This window comes from Hyla sarda, chromosome 8 (genome assembly GCF_029499605.1).
Source record: "Hyla sarda isolate aHylSar1 chromosome 8, aHylSar1.hap1, whole genome shotgun sequence".
Taxonomy (NCBI): Eukaryota; Metazoa; Chordata; class Amphibia; order Anura; family Hylidae; genus Hyla; species Hyla sarda.
Genome location: NC_079196.1, coordinates 230989830 through 231008411, shown reverse-complemented (window position 1 = coordinate 231008411; position 18582 = coordinate 230989830). Strand labels below are relative to the sequence as shown.

The 18582-nt window shown below is 45.9% G+C and overlaps 1 protein-coding gene across 4 annotated transcripts in view; it reads right to left on the bottom strand.

The window, feature by feature from the left end:
- Positions 1-3091: 3091 nt before the first annotated feature.
- The window catches only part of LOC130284955 (RING finger protein 112-like), a 228822-nt gene continuing 213331 nt past the window's right edge, over positions 3092-18582 (bottom strand). For all 4 annotated transcript variants that reach the window (XM_056535938.1, XM_056535939.1, XM_056535940.1 and 1 more), the window contains one exon: positions 3092-4302. In XM_056535938.1, the coding sequence (XP_056391913.1) occupies positions 3799-4302 (504 nt within the window). In that variant the 3' untranslated portion in view covers positions 3092-3798. The remainder of the gene's footprint in view (positions 4303-18582) is intronic.

Genomic DNA, 18582 nt, shown 5'->3' with positions numbered 1-18582 from the left:
AAGAAGTCTCATGGAAGCACAATGACAGAGCCTGGAGGTAGCATGAGTTTACAAGAGGGCTTCACAACCCCTAACATTAAAATGTTAATGATGAAATCTGTATACAAGATGTATGTTAGCTAGTGCTAACCTCAAAAAATTTTAGGCACAGGCCCAGCAGCATCACTATCCATATAGTTGCTGAAACACACAGCCTAGAGCAGGCAGCAGGATGCGTACATAAGAGGGCGTCACAACCCCTAACATTAAAAGATCAATGTTGAAATCTCGATTGAGCATGTATGTTTGCTAGTGCTAACATAATTTTTTTTTTTTTAAATATCCAAGACAGTCCCAGTAGCATCAGAAATCAATATATTGGCTGAATGATACAGCCTGGAGGTGGGGAAAGCATAAGGAGCCCATATAGTGTCTACATGGTACAGCCTGGAGTTGCTGGGGGTGTCAGATGTCCCTTGTGATGAAGTGGATGACCATGTTAACCAGCAGATGGGTTGCTGGTGGAGACGCGACCTCTGGCTGATAACGGGAGCTCAGGCCTCTCGCTGCGACTCCTGCTGCCACTCGCCCCTAGTCTGCTGCGACCTCTACCTGAAGGATTTAGGCCTCTGCCACTCCTCTGTGCATGTCCTGGCACTTCTCTGCCTGACATACTTAGTGCGTATATGAGGGGAGTACAATATGCTCCACTACTCTTTAAACAGTATTTGTCTAGAACACCAGCCGGCGAGTACTATTGTTTGGACTTTCACAGTATGTAGGCCCTTTACAGATTAACGGGAACAAAATAGTACATTACTTAGATGTACGTATGCGGTATGCACTGATGAGGGCAGAAAAATGCGCTACAGTACACCCATAAAGTTTGTATTTTTGTAAAACACCAGCCGGTGAGTACTATTGCTTGGACTTTCACAGTCTTTAGGCCCTTGACAGATTAACAGGTACAAAATGGTACACTACTTGGATGTAGGTATGCGGTATGCATTGATGAGGGCAGAAAAATGCGCTACAATACACCAAAAAATTCTTTATTTTTGTAAAACACCAGCCGGTGAGTACTATTGCTTGGAATTTTACAGTCTGTAGGCCCTTGACAGATTAACAGGTACAAAATGGTACAATACTTGGATGTAGATATGTGGTATGCACTTATGAGGGCAGAAAAATGCGCTACTGTACGCTTAAAAAACGTATTGGAGTAAAACACCAGCCGATGACTACTTTTGGCTGTCCTTTCACAGTATGTAGGCCCTTGGCAGATTAACAGGTACAAAATAGTACACTACTAAGATGTAGGTATGTGGTATGTACGTATCAGGGCAAAAAAATGTGCTACAATACGACAAAAAACTCAGTATTTCTTTTTAAAACACCAGCCAGTGATTAATTTTGATGGAATTTCACAGTATGTAGGCTCTTGACAGATTAACAGGTACAAAATGGTACGCTACTTAGATGTACGCATGCGGTATGAACTGATGAGGGCAGAAAAATGTGCTACAATACGCCTAAAAACTCTGTCTTTTTGTATAACACCAACTGGTGAGTACTATTGCTTGGACTTTCACAGTATGTAGGCCCTTGACAGATTAACAGGTACAAAATGGTACACTACTTAGATGTAGGTAAGTGGTATGCACGTATGAAGGCAAAAAAATTAGCTACATTACACTTGCAAAATTTATTTTCGTAAAACACCAGCCTGTGATTACTTTTGCCTGGACTTTCCTAGTATCTAGACTTGTTACAGATTTACAGATACAAAATAGTAGACTGCTTTGATGTAGGTATGTGGTATGCATGTATGAGGGAAGAAAAATGCACTACAGTCCGCTGAAAAAAAAACAAAACGTATTTTTGCACAGCAGCAGGACACAACAGTGCAGTACCACAAAAAAAGGGTATTAAACCCTAAATTGCTCTCTGTCATAGAGTGTTAAGAATGGTGTGAACTGGTTTTTATACTGTCTACAGACTAGTATAAGCAGCAGATGATTTCTTGTGGAAAAAATACACAGAATTGCGCTGAAAAATCTTTCCTGCCTCCTGTGATAAGGTTCATGAAGTTCAGGCAGCTTGTGGATATGTATGAGGCAACGAAAATCTATCTGCCCCTCTCTGATAAAATGCTGAATAACGTGACTGGGAGGTTAATGGCGTAAAAATCCTTCTCAGTGACAACAAGCAAAGCAATGCACTGCTCTCTGTCCACAATGCTGATGTGAGTAGCAGTTGGCAGTGGAACGCTGCGGTATAATCAATTCAGCATCTCTGTGTAACACACACACAGTCCGTCCTATGTCTGCAGTGTATATGGCATGAAATGAGCAGCCGCAAAATGGCCGCCGATTATATAAGGCTGTTACATCACAGGGGTCAATGAATGCTGATAGGCTGCATCCTGCATGTGATTCAGGGTCATCCCACCTACCTCGCTACCCGCCTTGCCTTCCCGCCCTCCCATAATGCCCTGCCCCATGTAATGACTCGTGGATCCGCCATTTTAGTTGTCCTGGAGCCTGGAACGCTGTAAAATGGAGTTTAATGAAGCGATTCGCATTCATTGTGATTTGAATAAATGCTGAAATTCGTAACGAATACGGGTTCGTCTGCTTCGATTCACTCATCTCTAGTTATGTCTTTGTTTCCTTCAGAACCTTGTTCTATATATGAAAATTGAAATAACAACAAGTAATTCTGCACTGTAAACTAGATGTCTATGACTTATGCCATGCAGAATGCAGTCTGCTAACTAGGGGAAACCCTGAGAGAATGTGATTGGGTGGCTGAGTAGGGGCTACCCCTTTTCTAGTAATTTCTTCTTACCCATTTATGGAAAGTACAAGACATTATATGTACCTCAGTATTAGCTCTGCCATGACTTATTTTCTTCAGTAGGTGTCACAAAAGATAAGCATTATACATTTTTATTCAAATAGGCAAAGATAGTAATAACCAAGAACAATACAAGTATGAAGGAGGCTAATTAACTCTTAAAGTGCTGGTGTTGGAATTACAAGTGCTACAGATCGGATGGGTCCCAAAAAAAGAACCACAGTGAGATACAAATAATCACTTTATTGTTCAGGTAGTTAGGGTTACACAGAAAGCATAAACAGGAGAAAATCACATGGAAACCTACAATATTTGCTAAAGATGTTTTTTTTTTAAATCACGTAGTTTTGTTTTAGCCTGTTATATGTGGTGCGGCTTCCTGCTGCATCCCTTCTGCTATGTGTGAATATGTCCTTACAGCTGATTAGATCATATTATATATAAAAGACAGCCATGATTATACAGTGGTCCCTCAACATATCATGGTAATCCGTTCCAAATGGACCATCGTTTGTTGAAACCATCACATGTTGAGGGATCCGTGCAATGTAAAGTATAGGACAGTGGTCTACAACCTGCGGACCTCCAGATGTTGCAAAACTACAATACCCGGCGCTCCTATTGGATGACAGGACAGCGTGCGCAGCGACGTGATGATGACGATGGAGAGCACCGACGATGCAGAGGATCCCGAAGAGGACACGACGGAGCCCCGAGGACAGGTAAGAGACATCACCGGAGCTCACGGGGCACTGTAAACGGCTATCTGGTGGCAGATGAAGCAGTCTGCGCTGCCGGATAGCCGTTTATGCGATGGCCCCGACATACAAATGCATCGTATGTTGATGCTGCCTTCACCATGTGATGGCCTCTGAGAGGCCATCGCATGTTGAAATTATCGTATGTCGGGGCCATCATAGGTCGAGGGGTAACTGTACAATGATGTACTAAACTACTCCATCATTGCAGCAGGGGTGTAGTGTCATCTGCAGGATTTTGTCGAAAGACGTTTCTGCTATTTTGTTTTCCGTTTTGATTCCTGTTTGAATTTCTTCTCCACCAATCCTTAACATGATTAATAATTACTCCTAACCCTCCTCCTAAGGCCCCACCTAGAATGGCTCCACCAGCAGGTATGACTGCTGCCACCTCTACACCAAGGGCCACTTCAGCTATAACTCCGCCAGCTATGACTCCACCTACTGCCGCTCCAGCTGTAGTCAGAACACCGGCACCCACTGCACCACCCACCACTGCTGCATACTTAATATAGTATTTAGAGAGAAATTTGGTTTGTTTCTCTTTTAATTCAGATTCTAGATCATCCATGAGATGTCTCTTCTCTTCCTCAGAGTCGGTCAGCAGGAGGTCTCCATACGTAGACTGGAGAGATCTGATCTCATCCTCAACTATTGACTTCATTTTAGATGGTTTCATCCTCAAGATCTTATACCATTTTGGATTCTGTAAGGTGGGAAGAAAAAGAGAAGATTCCAAAATGACAACAGTTGAGAGTAAAAATACAATGACCCGTTATATAACAATCCAAGTAATGCATATATACAAAGAGACCAGAATAATTAAGATCAGAAATTAAGTTCTGTGTAATAATGTGAAATAGAGATTAACCTGTTGGGGACCAAGGGCGCATGGGATAGGGAAGGATAGGAGCAAGGTGCCAGGGGTGACACCTCCTCCTATCCCCTGCGAGTGACCAGCGGATCGCAGTGCAGGGGTGGGGAGGTGAAAGTTCATTTCCCCCGCTCTGCCCGCCCATGGAAGTCGCGGCGGCGATGGTGAGGGAAAATGGCGGCGATGGTGCGGGTAGGTTGTCAGTTACCTGCGGGGGCCACACAGGGACCAGGGACCGGCATCAGAAAGGAGGCGGCAGGTAAGATGATCCAGCGTTGGCGACCTCAGAGGGAGCAGTGAAGATCGCCGTAAAGTGATCTTCATTGCTGCTTCTAGGAGTTTAAAAACTACAACTCCCAGCATGCCCAGACAGTCCCGGCATGCTGGGAGTTGTAGTTCTGCAACATCTGGAAGAGCACTGTTTGGAGACTACTATACAGTGGTGTCAAGCTGTAGCGCTCCAGATGTCAATTCAAAGCATGCAGAGACTGTCCAGGCATGCTGGGAGTTTTAGTTCTGTAACATCTGGCCCTTCACATGTTGCCGAACTAAAACTCCCAGCATGCCCAGGCAGTCTGGGCATGCTTAGAGTTTAAGTTTTGCACCATCTGGAGGGCTACAGTTTGGAGACCACTACACAGTGGTCTCCAAACTGTTCTCCTCCAGTTGTTGCATAACTACAATTTCTAACATTCCTTTCGGCTGTCTCGGCATTCTGGGAGTTGTAGTTTTGCAACAACTGGAGGCACACTGGTTGGGAAACACTGTATGTTTCCTAACTCAGTGTTTCCCAACCTGTTTGCCTCCTGCTGTTGCAAAGCTATAACTCCCACCATGCACTGACAGACCATGCATGCTGGGAGTTGTAGTTTTGCAACAGCTGGAGGCACATGGGTTGGGAAACACTGAGTTAGGAAACAGACAGTGGTGCGGTAACACTGCGGTAGTCTGTTACCTTAATCAGTGTTTTTCAATCCCAACCAGTGTGCCTCCAGCTGTTGCATAACTACAACTCCCAGCATGCACAATCTGGCAATGCATGCTGGGAGTTGTAGCCCCCCCCCCCCCGCCATGGGAATGTACATTCACATGGGCAGGAGTTTACAGCAAGTTTCCACCTTCAAGTTTTTTCCGGCAAATTTTCCGCTGCAGTGGGAAACTCACTGTAAACCCCCGCCCGTGTGAATGTACCCTAAAAACACTACACTGCACTAACCCGGAATAAAGAGTAAAACACTACATATACACTACACCATTACACTGTGCCCTCCCCCCTCCCCGTAAAAATGTCTTCTACGTCAGTTTTTCCAAAATGGAGCCTCCAGCTGTTGCATAATAACTTCTCCCAGTATTGCCGGACAGCCATTGACTGTCATGGCATGTTGGAAGTTTTGCAACAGCTGGATGCACCCTGTTTGGGTAAGACTGACATACAGTATTTTTGGTGGAGGAGGCAAGTGTAACGCTTGCATCCAGGTACACCCCTATGGAAATCCCTGATTAATGCCTCAAATGCGCATGGTGCTTTCTCACTTCGGAGCCCTGTCGTATTTGAAGGCAACAGTTTAGGTAAACATATGGGGTATTTACGTACCTGGGAGAAATTGCGCTACTAATTTTTGGTGGCTTTTTCTCCTTTTACCCCTTATGAAAAGGTAAATTTGGGTTTTACACAAGCCTGTTTTTGTAAAAAAAAAAAAAAATGTTTACACTAGCATGCTGGTGTTGCCCCATACTGTACATTTTCAAAAAAGGTAAAAGAAAAAAACCACCCTCCAAAATTTGTAACATAATTTCTCCTGAGTACGGAAATACTCCATATGTGGACGTAAAATGCTCTTCTGGCGCACAACAAAGCTCAGGAGTAAGAGCGCCATGTACATTTGAGGCCTAAATTGGTCATTTGCACAGTGGTCCATGAAAATTAAAAGTGTAATTTTTCATTTGCACAGCCCACTGTTACAAAGATCTGTTAAACGCCAGTGGGGTGTAAATGCTAACTGTACCCCTTGTTACTTTCCGTGAGTGGTGTAGTTTCTGAAATGGGGTCACATGTGGCACATGTCCACTGTTCTGTCACCATGGGGGCTTTGTAAACGCACATGACCCCCGACTTCTATTCCAACCAAATACTCTCTCCAAAATTTAATTGTCGCTCCTTCCCTTCTGAGCATTGTAGTACACCCACAGAGCACTTTGCATCCACATATTAGATATTTACTTACACGAGAGAAATGGGGTTACAAATTTTGGGGGACATTTTCACCAATTACCATTTGTAAAAATAAAAAATTTGGGGTAACATCAGCATTTTAGCAAAAAAAATAAAAATTTTCATATTCACGTCCAACTTCAACGCAAAGTTGTCAAACATCGGTGGGGTGTTAAGGCTCACTGTGTTAAGGCTCCCTTGTTATGTTCCTTGAGGGGTGTAGCTTCCCAAATAGTATGCCATGTGGGGGTTTTTCGCTGTTCTGGCACCATTTCAGCAAAATGCGCTTTCCAAAATTGGGTTACAAATAGAGATGAGCGAATCGAAGCTGACGAACCCGAATTAATTATTAATTTCAGGAAATATTCGATTTGAAACAAATGCGAATATCTCAGTGATTCTATCGTGCGAATCGCTTCATTAAACTCAATTTTACAGCGTTCCAGGCTCCAGGGCATCTAAAATGGCGGATCCACATGTCAGTACATGGGGCAAGGAACGCTGGGAAGGCAGGAAGGCAAGGCAGGAAGGGAAGTAGGCGGGATGACCGTGAATCACATGCAGGATGCAGCCTATCAGCAGCCAGTCACCCTTGTGATGTCCCAGCCCTATATAATCGGCAGCCATATTCCAGCTCCTCACCTCATTCATTACACTGCAGAGAGATAGGACGCAGAGCCTGTGTGTGTGTTACAGCAGAGAAAAGCGCAGTCCAGCAGCGTTTCACCTCCTAGTCACATCAGCGTTCTCGTAGATGGAGCATTGTTTTTTTTCCCGTAGGATTTCCCTCCCAGTCCCTTTCTTTGGCATTGTATTACAGAGTGGGGCAGAGAGCTGTGTGTTCTCTCATACATTTCAAAAAGCTGCCTCAACTTCATAAACCTTAGCAGAGGAGGCAGGAAGAATTTTTCAGCGCAATTTTGTGTCTTTGTTCCACAAATCATCTACTGGTTATACTAGTCTGTAGACAGTATAATACCCAGCAGTACATTCCTAATAGTCTGTGTCAGAGAGCAATTTTATGTTTAGTACACAGCTTTTTTTGGCTGCAGCACTGTTGTGTAATGCTGGTGTTTTACAATAATATATTTATTTTTAAGTTTACTGTAGCGCATTTTTCTGCCCTCATCAGCGCATAAGTACATCTAAGTAGTGTACTATTTTGTATATTTTAATCTGTCAAGGGCCTACATACTGTAAAAAGAAAAGACAAAAGTAATCCCCGGCTGGTGTTTTACAAAAATACAGAGTTTTTAGGTGCAATGTAGTGCATTTTTCTGCCCTCATAAGTGCATACCGCATACGTACATCTAAGTACTGAAGTATTTTTTACCTGTTAATCTGTCAAGGGCCTACATACTGTGAAAGTCCAGGTAAAAGTACTCATCGGCTGCTGTTGTACTCAGATACTTTCTTAAGGGTACTGTATAGCATTTTTCTGCCCTCATCAGTGCTTACCACATACCTACATATAAGTAGTGTACTATTTTGTTCCTGTTAATCTGTCAAGGGCCTACATACTGTGAAAGGACAGACAAAAGTACACACCTGCTGCTGTTCTAGACAAATACTGTATTAAGCGTAGTGAAGCGTATTGCACTCCCCTCATATACGCACTAAGTATGTCAGGCAGAGAAGTGCCAGGACGTGCACAGAGGAGTGGCAGAGACCTAAATCCATCTTGCAGAGTTGGCAGCAGACTAGGAGCGAGTGGCAGCAGGAGTTGCAGCAAGAGGCCTGAGCTCCCGTTATCAGCCAGCGGTCGTGTCTCGACCAGCAACCCATCTACCGTCACCAATTGCTTAACACGGTCATCCACTTCATCAGAAGTGACATCTGACACCCCCAGTCAACAGTCGGTGGGTTCCTCAGACACAACCCTCAGTTGGCATGGCCCTGGAGCAGTCCCTGTTGTTACGCCGAGCACTCCAGGTCCCTGCTCCTCCCCGGAGCACTCGCGGCGTTCACCTCCGTGCAGCGCCCCGGTCAGACCCACTGACCGGGAGCGCTGCACTACTGTCTCCGGCGGGGATGTGACCCGCAGAGCGACCCCGTCCTCCGTCCGCTCAGTCCCGGCGCGCGCGGCCCCACTCCCTAGGGCGCGCGCGCCGGCTCTCTGTGATTTAAAGGGCCAGTGCGCCATTGATTGGCGCCTGGCCCAATCAGTATCTACACCTGTGTCCAGGCTTATTTAAACCCACTTCCCCTTCCTGTCCTGGACGGATCTTGTTGCCTTGTGCCAGTGAAAGCGTTTTGTGTATGTTCCTAACCTGTGTTCCAGACCTTCTGCTGTTGCCCCTGACTACGACCCTTGCTGCCTGCCCTGACCTTCTGCTACGTCCGACCTTGCTCTTGCCCTGTCCTTCTGTACCACCCCAGTGTCAGCAGTCAGTGAGGTTGAGCTGCTACCGGTGGACACGACCTGGTTGCTACCGCCGCAGCAAGACCATCCCGCTTTGTGGCGGGCTCTGACGAATACCAGTAGCAACTTAGAACCGGCCCACCGGTACAGTCCACGCCAATCCCTCACTGACACAGAGGATCCACCACCAGCCTGCCGAATCCTGACACCTGTCCTCCCATTGCCTTTGTCCTATGCTGTTCCCTCTCCTAGAGAAGTATCTTATGCTCTGGGTTCAGCTCCACTATTCACTGAGGACAATATAATAGAGCACAGTTAGCAGCTACTGCCCAGCCAAGAAGTGGAGGAGACATCCGCCGCTTCCTCCGCTAGGCGGACAAGTAGTAATGAGGAGAGTGAAGTGGGAGGCGGTGTTGCAAGGGTTCAGACTCCTGAAGCAGACACTGTTGAGGAACCTGAGGAGGATCTTAGTGACGTGCAGACACTTGTTGATGATGATGAAGCTGATCGCAATTTGGAGCCGGGTGCAGAAGGGGCTTCATCATCATCAGGAGAAGAGGTTTGCAGGGTGCCTGTGAGGCAGCAGCTGAGCCAGCAAGGCGGTAGCATGGTTGGCAGTCAGCATGGTGGCAGCAGTGGAAATTCAGGAGCCAAACGTGCCCGGGGGAGACCACCTGCATCGCGGCAGCCTACCTTCCCGGGAGGTAGTGGAACAGGGGTTCCTATGGACGCGGCAGTAGCAGTCAATTAGTGCGGATTGTTGGTGGAAAAATCAGCTACTCGGTGGTGTGGCAGTATTTCATAAGGTATCCGGAGGAGGTTCACATAGCCACATGCAAGATATGTCGGCAGAAGGTGAAGCGTGGCCAGGGTCCCAATGTTGGCACCACGGCCCTGCGTCAACATATGGTTCACCACCATAAAGTGGCCTGGGAGAACCGTGGCTCCGATGTAGTGGTCAAGCCTGCTGCATCACCCAGTGGCACACCGCTCCCTCTTTCATCCAGCCAAGGCTCCACCACCTCAGCCGAAGGGAGCTATGTGTCATAGCCTCCTTCTGTCGCTCCAGATGCTCCTGCTTCTCCCACTTTTAGTCAGCCATTTCGCCACGGCGAGGCCATGTCCAAGAGACAACAATATGCGCCCACTCATCCAAAGGCGCAGAAGCTGAATGTGCTCCTTTCTAAGTTGCTGGTGCTGCAATCCCTCCCTTTTCAAGTGGTGGACTCTGCAACTTTCAGAGAACTGATGGCTTGTGCCGAGCCGAGGTGGAGAGTCCCAAGCCCTCATTTCTTTGCGAAGAAGGCAGTACCAGCCCTGCATAAGTTTTTTGGAAGAGAAGGTGGGCCAGTCCTTGAGCCTGTTGATGACATGGCAATGCCGACGTGTCGAGCGGTAACTACGGTCAGGGACAATACATGTCCTTTACGGCTCACTGGGTGAATGTGATTCCTGCACAGCCACAACCCCAACTTGGACAGGTCACGCCGCTTCCTCCTCCACGTTGTCAGCCCATTGGTCCTGTGACAGTGTGCGACTCTGCCTCCTCATCCTCCACCGTGTCCTCGGCCTCCACTGCCCGGACAAGTCTTAATGGCCCTTCAGCATACCATGTGTGCAGGGGACGGCGGTGTCACGCTGTTCTTCACTTGGTTTGCCTTGGCGAAAATAGTCACACAGGGGATGAACTGCTAAAAGTCATTTGTAAAGAAATCGGAGCATGGCTTACTCCACGAAAACTGAAAATGGGAACCATGGTGACTGACAACGGGAAGAATATCTTGTATGCGCTGCGACTGGGGTGGCTGAGCCATGCGCCTTGCATGGCATACATGTTAAATATGCTTGTCAATCAGTTCCTGAAGTGTTCCCCCCATTTGTAAGACATCCTAACATGGGAAGGAAACTTTGCATGCACTTCAGCCACTCGTACACTGCAAAGCACACCCTCATTGAGCTGCAGCGTCAGAAAGGTATCCCCCAACATAGATTGATTTGTGACGTTGCCACACGTTGGAATTCCACCCTCCATATGTTGGACCGACTGTACGAACAGAGAAAAGCGATCACCGATTTCTTGATGATCCAAGCGGATAGGGGTACTCCATTGTGTAACTTCAATGTGAACCAGTGGCAGCTCATACGTGACACCTGCCGTTTGCTCAGGCCCTTTGGGGAAGCCACATAATTAGTCAGTCGCCAGGATTACAGGATGAACGACGTCATTCTACTGCCTCAATTCCTACAACAAGTGTTGGAAACTATGGCTGGTCAGGGCAATGGAGACGTGGTGCCTACATCTCACGGCCACATGAGCCCTGTGGGGGCTGGACTGGAGGAGGAGGATGAGGGGCACAGTGGAGCACAGTTTAGGTTTCATGAGATGGGCAGTGTTTCTAGTCATCTGACAGGAGAGGAGAAGCATGATCAGCTAGAGGAGCTGGAGGGTTATGAGGAAGGCAAGACAGAGGACCCAGACATACCATGGTAGTATGCAGTGGAAATGGAGACAGGGAGTCCCTTTGAGTCACTTGCACAAATGGCACGATGCATGCTCAGTTGCTTGTGTAGTGATCGCCGAATTGTCAACATTCGGCAGTGGGATGACTTCTGGCTCTCCACATTATCGGACCCTCGCTACCGCCACAAAATAGGGGCCTTTTTTACACCCACTGAGAGGGAGGACAAACTGACCTACTACAGAGAGATCCTACGTAGTCAGTTGGCTGAGACTTATCGGTGCCATCATCCATCCACTAGCAGTACCAGCTCCATCCGCAGTAGCCTGAGTCTACAGTAGCTGATGAGTACCTTTCTTCACCTGCATAGTGAAGCAACTCATCAGCAGCAGGTAGACATGGAGCAGGACCTGAACCAGCAGGTGGTGGCATACCTTGACAGGCCCATGCCAACAAACCTTGAATATCCGCTGGACTTCTGGGCAGTGAAACCTGATTTGTGGCCGCAACTAGCAGAGTTTGCCATCAGAGCGGGTGTTTAGTGCGGCCGGGGCCATCGTCACCCCAAGGAGAACTCGTCTGTCCACGAATAATGTGGAGAGACTGACCTTTGTGAAGATGAATCAGGCATGGATCAGACAGGATTTCCACCCACCAATGCCTGATGCATCACAGTAGATTGACCATGGTGCCACACACACACACACACACACACACACACACACTTCACAAATATGTATAGTGCCAAACAGATTTAAGGCACTGCTCCCCAGTTACAAACATTCCAACCACCTTCATTACCGGGTACTGGTATTGCCACCCTTCGCACCACTCTGTCACCGGGTCACTTTCAAGACTCCTGATGCTGCTACTGCCACCTCCAGGCTGTTCTATTCAGCCACTATTTTGTCTCCTTATGCTTCTGCCAACTCCAGGCTGTACCATTCAGCAACTATATGGTCTCTTCATGCTTCAGCCAACTCCAGGCTGTTCCATTCAGACACTATATGGGCTCCTTATGCTTTCTCCACCCCCAGGCTGTGTTATCAAGCCAATATATTGTTTTCTGATGCTACTGGGACTGTCTTGAATATTACCTACAATTTTTTTATGGTAGCACTCTCAAACATACATGCTCAATGTAGATTTCAACATTAATCTTTTAATGTTAGGGGTTGTGAAGCCCTCTTATGTACGCATCCTCCTGCCTGATCCAGGCTGTATTTCAGGAACTACTTGGCTTACTGATGCTGCCGGGCCTGTGTCTAATTTTTTTTTTATGTTTGCACTAGCTAACATACATCTTCTATACAGATTTCAATATTCACCTTTTAATGTCAGGGGATATTAAGCCCTCTTGTGTACTTCTGCTTCTGCCTGATCCAGGCTGTGTGTTTCAGCAGCTATATGGTTTAGTGATGCTGCTGGGCCTGTGCCTGAAATTTTTTGATGTTAGCACTAGCTAACATATATCTTGTATACAGATTTCAACATTTTTGAAGCCCTCTTGTAAACGCATGCTGTTATGCCTGCTCCAGGCTGTGTGTTTCAGGAACTACTGTGCTTAGTGATGCTGCTGGGCTTGGGCCTTAAATTCTTGGATGATAGCATGAGGTAACATACTTCTTCAATAGAGATTTCAACATTGATCTTTCAATCTTAGGGGTTATGCAACTCTCTTGAGTACTGCTGCGGCCTGCTCCTGACTGTGTCATTCAGGAACTACATGGCTTAGTGATGCTGCTGGGCTTGGGCCTTACATTTTTGGATGTTAGCACTAGCTTACATACATGCTTAATTGAGATTTCAACATTGATCTTTCAATGAAAGGGTTTATGAAACCCTCATCTGTACTGCTGATGCCTTCTGTAGGCTGTTTGTTTCAGGAACTACTTGGCTTACTGATGCTGCTGGGCTTGGGCCTTAAATTTTGGGATAGTAGCACTAGCTAACATGCATCTTCAATAGAGATTTCAACATTCACCTTTTAATGTTAGGGGTTGTGAACCCCTCTTGTGTACTCATGCTGCTGCCTGCTCCTGTCAATGTAATTCAGCAACTACATGGTTTAGTGGTGCTGCATGGCCAAGGACATTACCTATGTACGTTTATGGTAGCACTAGGTACCATACATCTTCAATGGAAATTTCAAAATTCATCTTTTATTCTTAGAGATTGTGAGGCCAACTCCAGGCTGTGCCATTCAGACCCTATATGGTCTCCTCATGCTTCAGCCAAATCCAGGCTTTGCCATTCAGACACTATATGGTCTCCTCCTACTGATGCCACCTCCAGGCTCTGTCATTGTGCTTCCATGTGACAAGTGACTCCTTGTTAGATTTGGTCCTCTACACCAACACGCCAGGGCCCGGGACACTTAAACTTGGGAATTAAAAATTCAATTTCAAAATCCTTAATTTAAATTTTAAAATCTTAAATTTTTAAATCATACATTGCAATGGTCTCCTCATGCTTCTGACAACTCCAGGCTGTGTCTTTCAGCCAATATATGGTTTCCTGATGCTGCTGGGCCTGGGGCTAGGCCTAAAAATTTTTATAGTAGCACTTGCTACCCTAAATCTTCAGTTTAAATTACAAACTTTGTCTCTTTATTCTTCGGTATTGTGAAGCCCTGGGGTCTCCTCATGCTTCAGCCAACTCCAGGCTGTGTCATTCAGGCAATATATGGTTTACTGATGCTGCTGGGCCTGGGAATAAAAATGTTGTTATGGTAGCACTAGCTACTCAAAATCTTCAGTTTAAATTTCAGGATTCATGTTATAATCTTAGGGATTGTGAAGGCCTAGTGTCTACACATGCTGCTGCCAACTCCTGGCTCTGCCATTCAGCCACTATATGGTCTCCTCATGCTGCCAACACCTCCACGCTGTGTCATTCAGCCACTATATGGTCTCCTCATGCTTCCGCCTCATCCAAGCTGTGTCATTCAGCCACTATATGGTCTCCTCATGCTGCCAGCACCTACACGCTGTGTCATTCAGCCACTATATGGTGTCCTCATGCTGCCAACACCTCCACACTGTGTCATTCAGCCACTATATGGTCTCCTCATGTTGCCAGCACCTCCACGCTGTGTCATTCAGCCACTATATGGTCTCCTCATGCTGCCAACACCTCTATGCTGTGTCACTCAGCCACTATATGGTCTTCTCATGGTTCAGCCTCATCCAAGCTGTGCCATTCAGCCCCTATATGGTGTCCTCATGCTGCCAACACCTCCACACTGTGTCATTCAGCCACTATATGGTGTTCTCATGCTGCCAACACCTCCACGTTGTGTCATTCAGCCACTATATGGTCTCCTCATGCTGCCAACACCTCCACGCTGTGCCATTCAGCCACTATATGGTGTCCTCATGCTGTCAACACCTCCACGCTGTGCCATTCAGCCACTATATGGTGTCCTCATGTTGCCAGCACCTCCACGCTGTGTCATTCAGCCACTATATGGTGTCCTCATGCTGCCAACACCTCCATGCTGTGTCACTCAGCCACTATATGGTCTTCTCATGGTTCAGCCTCATCCAAGCTGTGCCATTCAGCCCCTATATGGTGTCCTCATGCTGCCAACACCTCCACACTGTGTCATTCAGCCACTATATGGTGTCCTCATGCTGCCAACACCTCCACGCTGTGCCATTCAGCCACTATATGGTGTCCTCATGCTGCCAACACCTCCCCGCTATGTCATTCAGTCAATCACTATATGGTCTCCTCACACTGACTCTGTCATTGTGCTGCTGTGCGGCAGTGATTCTAAAAGCGATGCCAGTAATCTGCATGTTATTCTGAATAACAGTATTATTTCACTACCCCAGCACACTCCATATGCGTGTTAGAACACAGCAAAGTGTTCTACACCCCTATTGAGGCTCTCTGTAAGCCAGAAATAGCCATTTTTAATATAGATTCTCCGCAAATAAATTTTAAAATTCGGCGAATCAGCAGAATCAAATTTTTGCAAAAGTTCGCTCATCTCTAGTTACCAATTTTGGGGGCTTTTTCTCCTTTTACTCCTTGTAAAAAAAAAAAAAAAAAACGGGTCTACACCCTTGACATTCTCTCCATCTATTTCAATGCCACTCACATATCTACACATGATTTCCCTCTCCAGTGATGTCGTCCCAGCTCACGAGGTAAGATCTACTTTTCCTGTGCATTTTCCTTCCTTCTTTCTCCGCCATTTCCCCCCCCCCTTTTTTTTTCTTTCCTTTCTGATTTCCTATTTCTCTGCTTTACATATGTGTCGAATTGTTTATTTAGCATATGATTGTGCGATTGCTTAATGCAACCTTGCATTTAACACCAGATCTATGTGACATTACCTTAGTTGCGTTGAGTGCGTATCGATTATATTCTTGTCAGCCATTCTATCGATTGTGTTGAATATCATTTGAGCACCCTCATTACTTTTAGTACTACTGATTTATCGAAATGATCATATTGCTACAGTTCCCTACTGACTTTCTGTATGTATTGTATTGAAAAAATTTCAATAAACTCTTATTGTTAAAAAAAAAAAAAAACGTGTCTACAAGAACATGTTAGTGTAAAAAATGAAGATTTGGAATTTTCGTCTCTGCACTTTGTTGTTATTTCTGTGGAACACCTAAAGGGTTAACAAACTTTCTGAATGTAATTTTGAATACATTGAGGGGTGCAGTTTTCATAATGTGGTCCAATATTGGGTATTTCTAACATAAAGACCCTCAAATTCACTTCAAAACTGAACTAATCCATGAAAAATTCACATTTTGAAATTTACTTGTAAATTGCTTCTGAACTTTGAAGCCCTCTGATGTCTTCAAAAGGTAAAAACATGTCAACTTTATGATGTCAACATAAAATAGACATATTGTATATGTGAATCAATATATAATTTATTTGGTATGTCTATTTTCCTTACAAGCAGAGAGCTTCAAAGTTATAAAAATGCTAAAATGTCATGAAATTTTGGAATTTTTCACCAAGTAATGATGCAAGTATCGACGAAAATTTACCACTAACATAAAGTAGAATATGTCACGAATTTTTTTTTTCGTAATCAAATCCATAAGTACAAGCATCCCAGAGTTATTAATGCTTAAAGTGACAGTGGTCAGATGTGCAAAAAATGCTTGTAACGGAGCTTGATGTGGATCCTCTAATCTGTGTGTCTGATGACTGGGAACATATCAGGGAGCAGAGTCTAAGGTGCCGCTGGTCTTCACCAGAGCCCGCCGCAAGGCAGGATGGGCTTGCTGCGGCAGGCGACACCCAGGTTGCTACCCCCAACACGGCTCGACCACACAGTTAACTGGGCAAGGCGAGGTACCAGAGGATAATGCAGTAGCATAGTCAAACATAGCAGAAGGTCAAGGCAGGCGGCAAAGGTGCGGAGTCAAATAACATAGCGGGAAGGTCTAGATACATGGGTAAGGCAAACAGGCAATAAGGAATGATTAATCTCAGGCTAGGGGCACTGAAGATCCGGCAGGGAGGTGTGGGAGGTGCAGGGACTTATAATGTGGTGTTAGGTGCAAACACAAATTATGGGGCACTGTCCAATTTTCAGAGCTCTGGCATGCGCGCCCTAGGAGATGGGGATGCGCGCCGGAGCTGAGACAGAGAAGCAGCGGAGCAGGGTGAGTGAAGGGCTGGGATTCGCATGCGGACACGTCCCGCGATTCGGCCCAGGGTAGTGAATCGGCCCAGTCATCTTGACGAACAGAGACAAAATGGCGAAGATAGTCCCCCAGGACCTGATTCACCCTTTCGACCTGACCATTGGATTAAGGGTGGTAAGCCGAGGAGAAGTCCAATTTCACTTGGAGAGGAGAACAGAGCGCCCTCCAGAACTTGGAGATGAACTGGACCCCCCGATCGGAGACAATATGAGTAGGCAATATGAGTAGGCAATCCATGGAGATGGAAGATATGTCCAAGGAATAGCTTGGAAAGCTGTGGTGCAGATGGTAAACCTGACAAGGGCACAAAATGAACAATTTTAGAAAATCGGTACACAACAACCCAGATGACCATATTGCCGCTGGAAGAGGGAAGGTCAGTAATAAAGTCCATTGCTATGTCGGTCCAGGGCAGCTCAAGAACTGGCAAAGGATGTATTAGACCAGCAGGCTTGGCAAGAGGGGTCTTGTTAACAACATCTTGTCTTAGAGTTGGCCAAAAATACTGTCAGGAGATGAGCTGCAAGGACTTACGTGTACCGGCATGACCGGCCAAGAGGTATGACCCAATTTCAAAATTCAGAGTCTTAGGCGGGGAGTAACGTAGGTCTTCCCAGGAGGAAGGTGCTGAAGAGTTGCTGGTGCTGTGGAAATGAGACGAGCAGGAGGTACAATATGCTGAGGGTGTGATTTTTGGTCTTGTACTTCAGAGGATCTAGATGTGCGTCAGCCCGACGATTCTTCTCTGCTGGACAGAAGTGAATAGAAAAAGTCAAATCTGGAGAAGAACAGAGACCAGTGGGCCTGTCGAGGGTTGAGACGATGGGCAGTCTGTAGATATAGCAAGTTCTTGTGGTAAGTATAAATGGTAAGTGGATGTACAGAGCCCTCCAAGAGATGACACCATTCTTCCAAGGCCAACTTAATAGCCAAGAGCTCACTATCTCCAATTGTATAGTTTCTCTCCACAGGAGAGAAAGTTTTAGAGAAGAAACCGCAGGTCACAGTTTTTCCTTTGGATGATTTTGGTGTGAAAACAGCACCTGCACCGACAGAAGAAGCGTCCACTGAATCGCTTTCAAGCCAGAAAGTCGAGGCCAATCCAGTACAGTGGACAACTTGTTAGGATCCATTTGCAGACCTTTACTGGTAACAATATACTCCAGAAACAGAAGGCTGGTCTTCTCAAAAGTACACTTTTCAAGTTTTGCATAGAGATGATTATCTCGGAGGCACTGTAAAATTTGGTGGACGTGAGAACGATAAGTATAGAGATTGGTCGAGTAGATGAGAATGTCATCGAAATAGACAACAACACAGGAATATAGGAGATTACGAAAAATGTAATTGACAAACTCTTGGAAGACTGCCAGAGCAATACAGAGTCCAAAT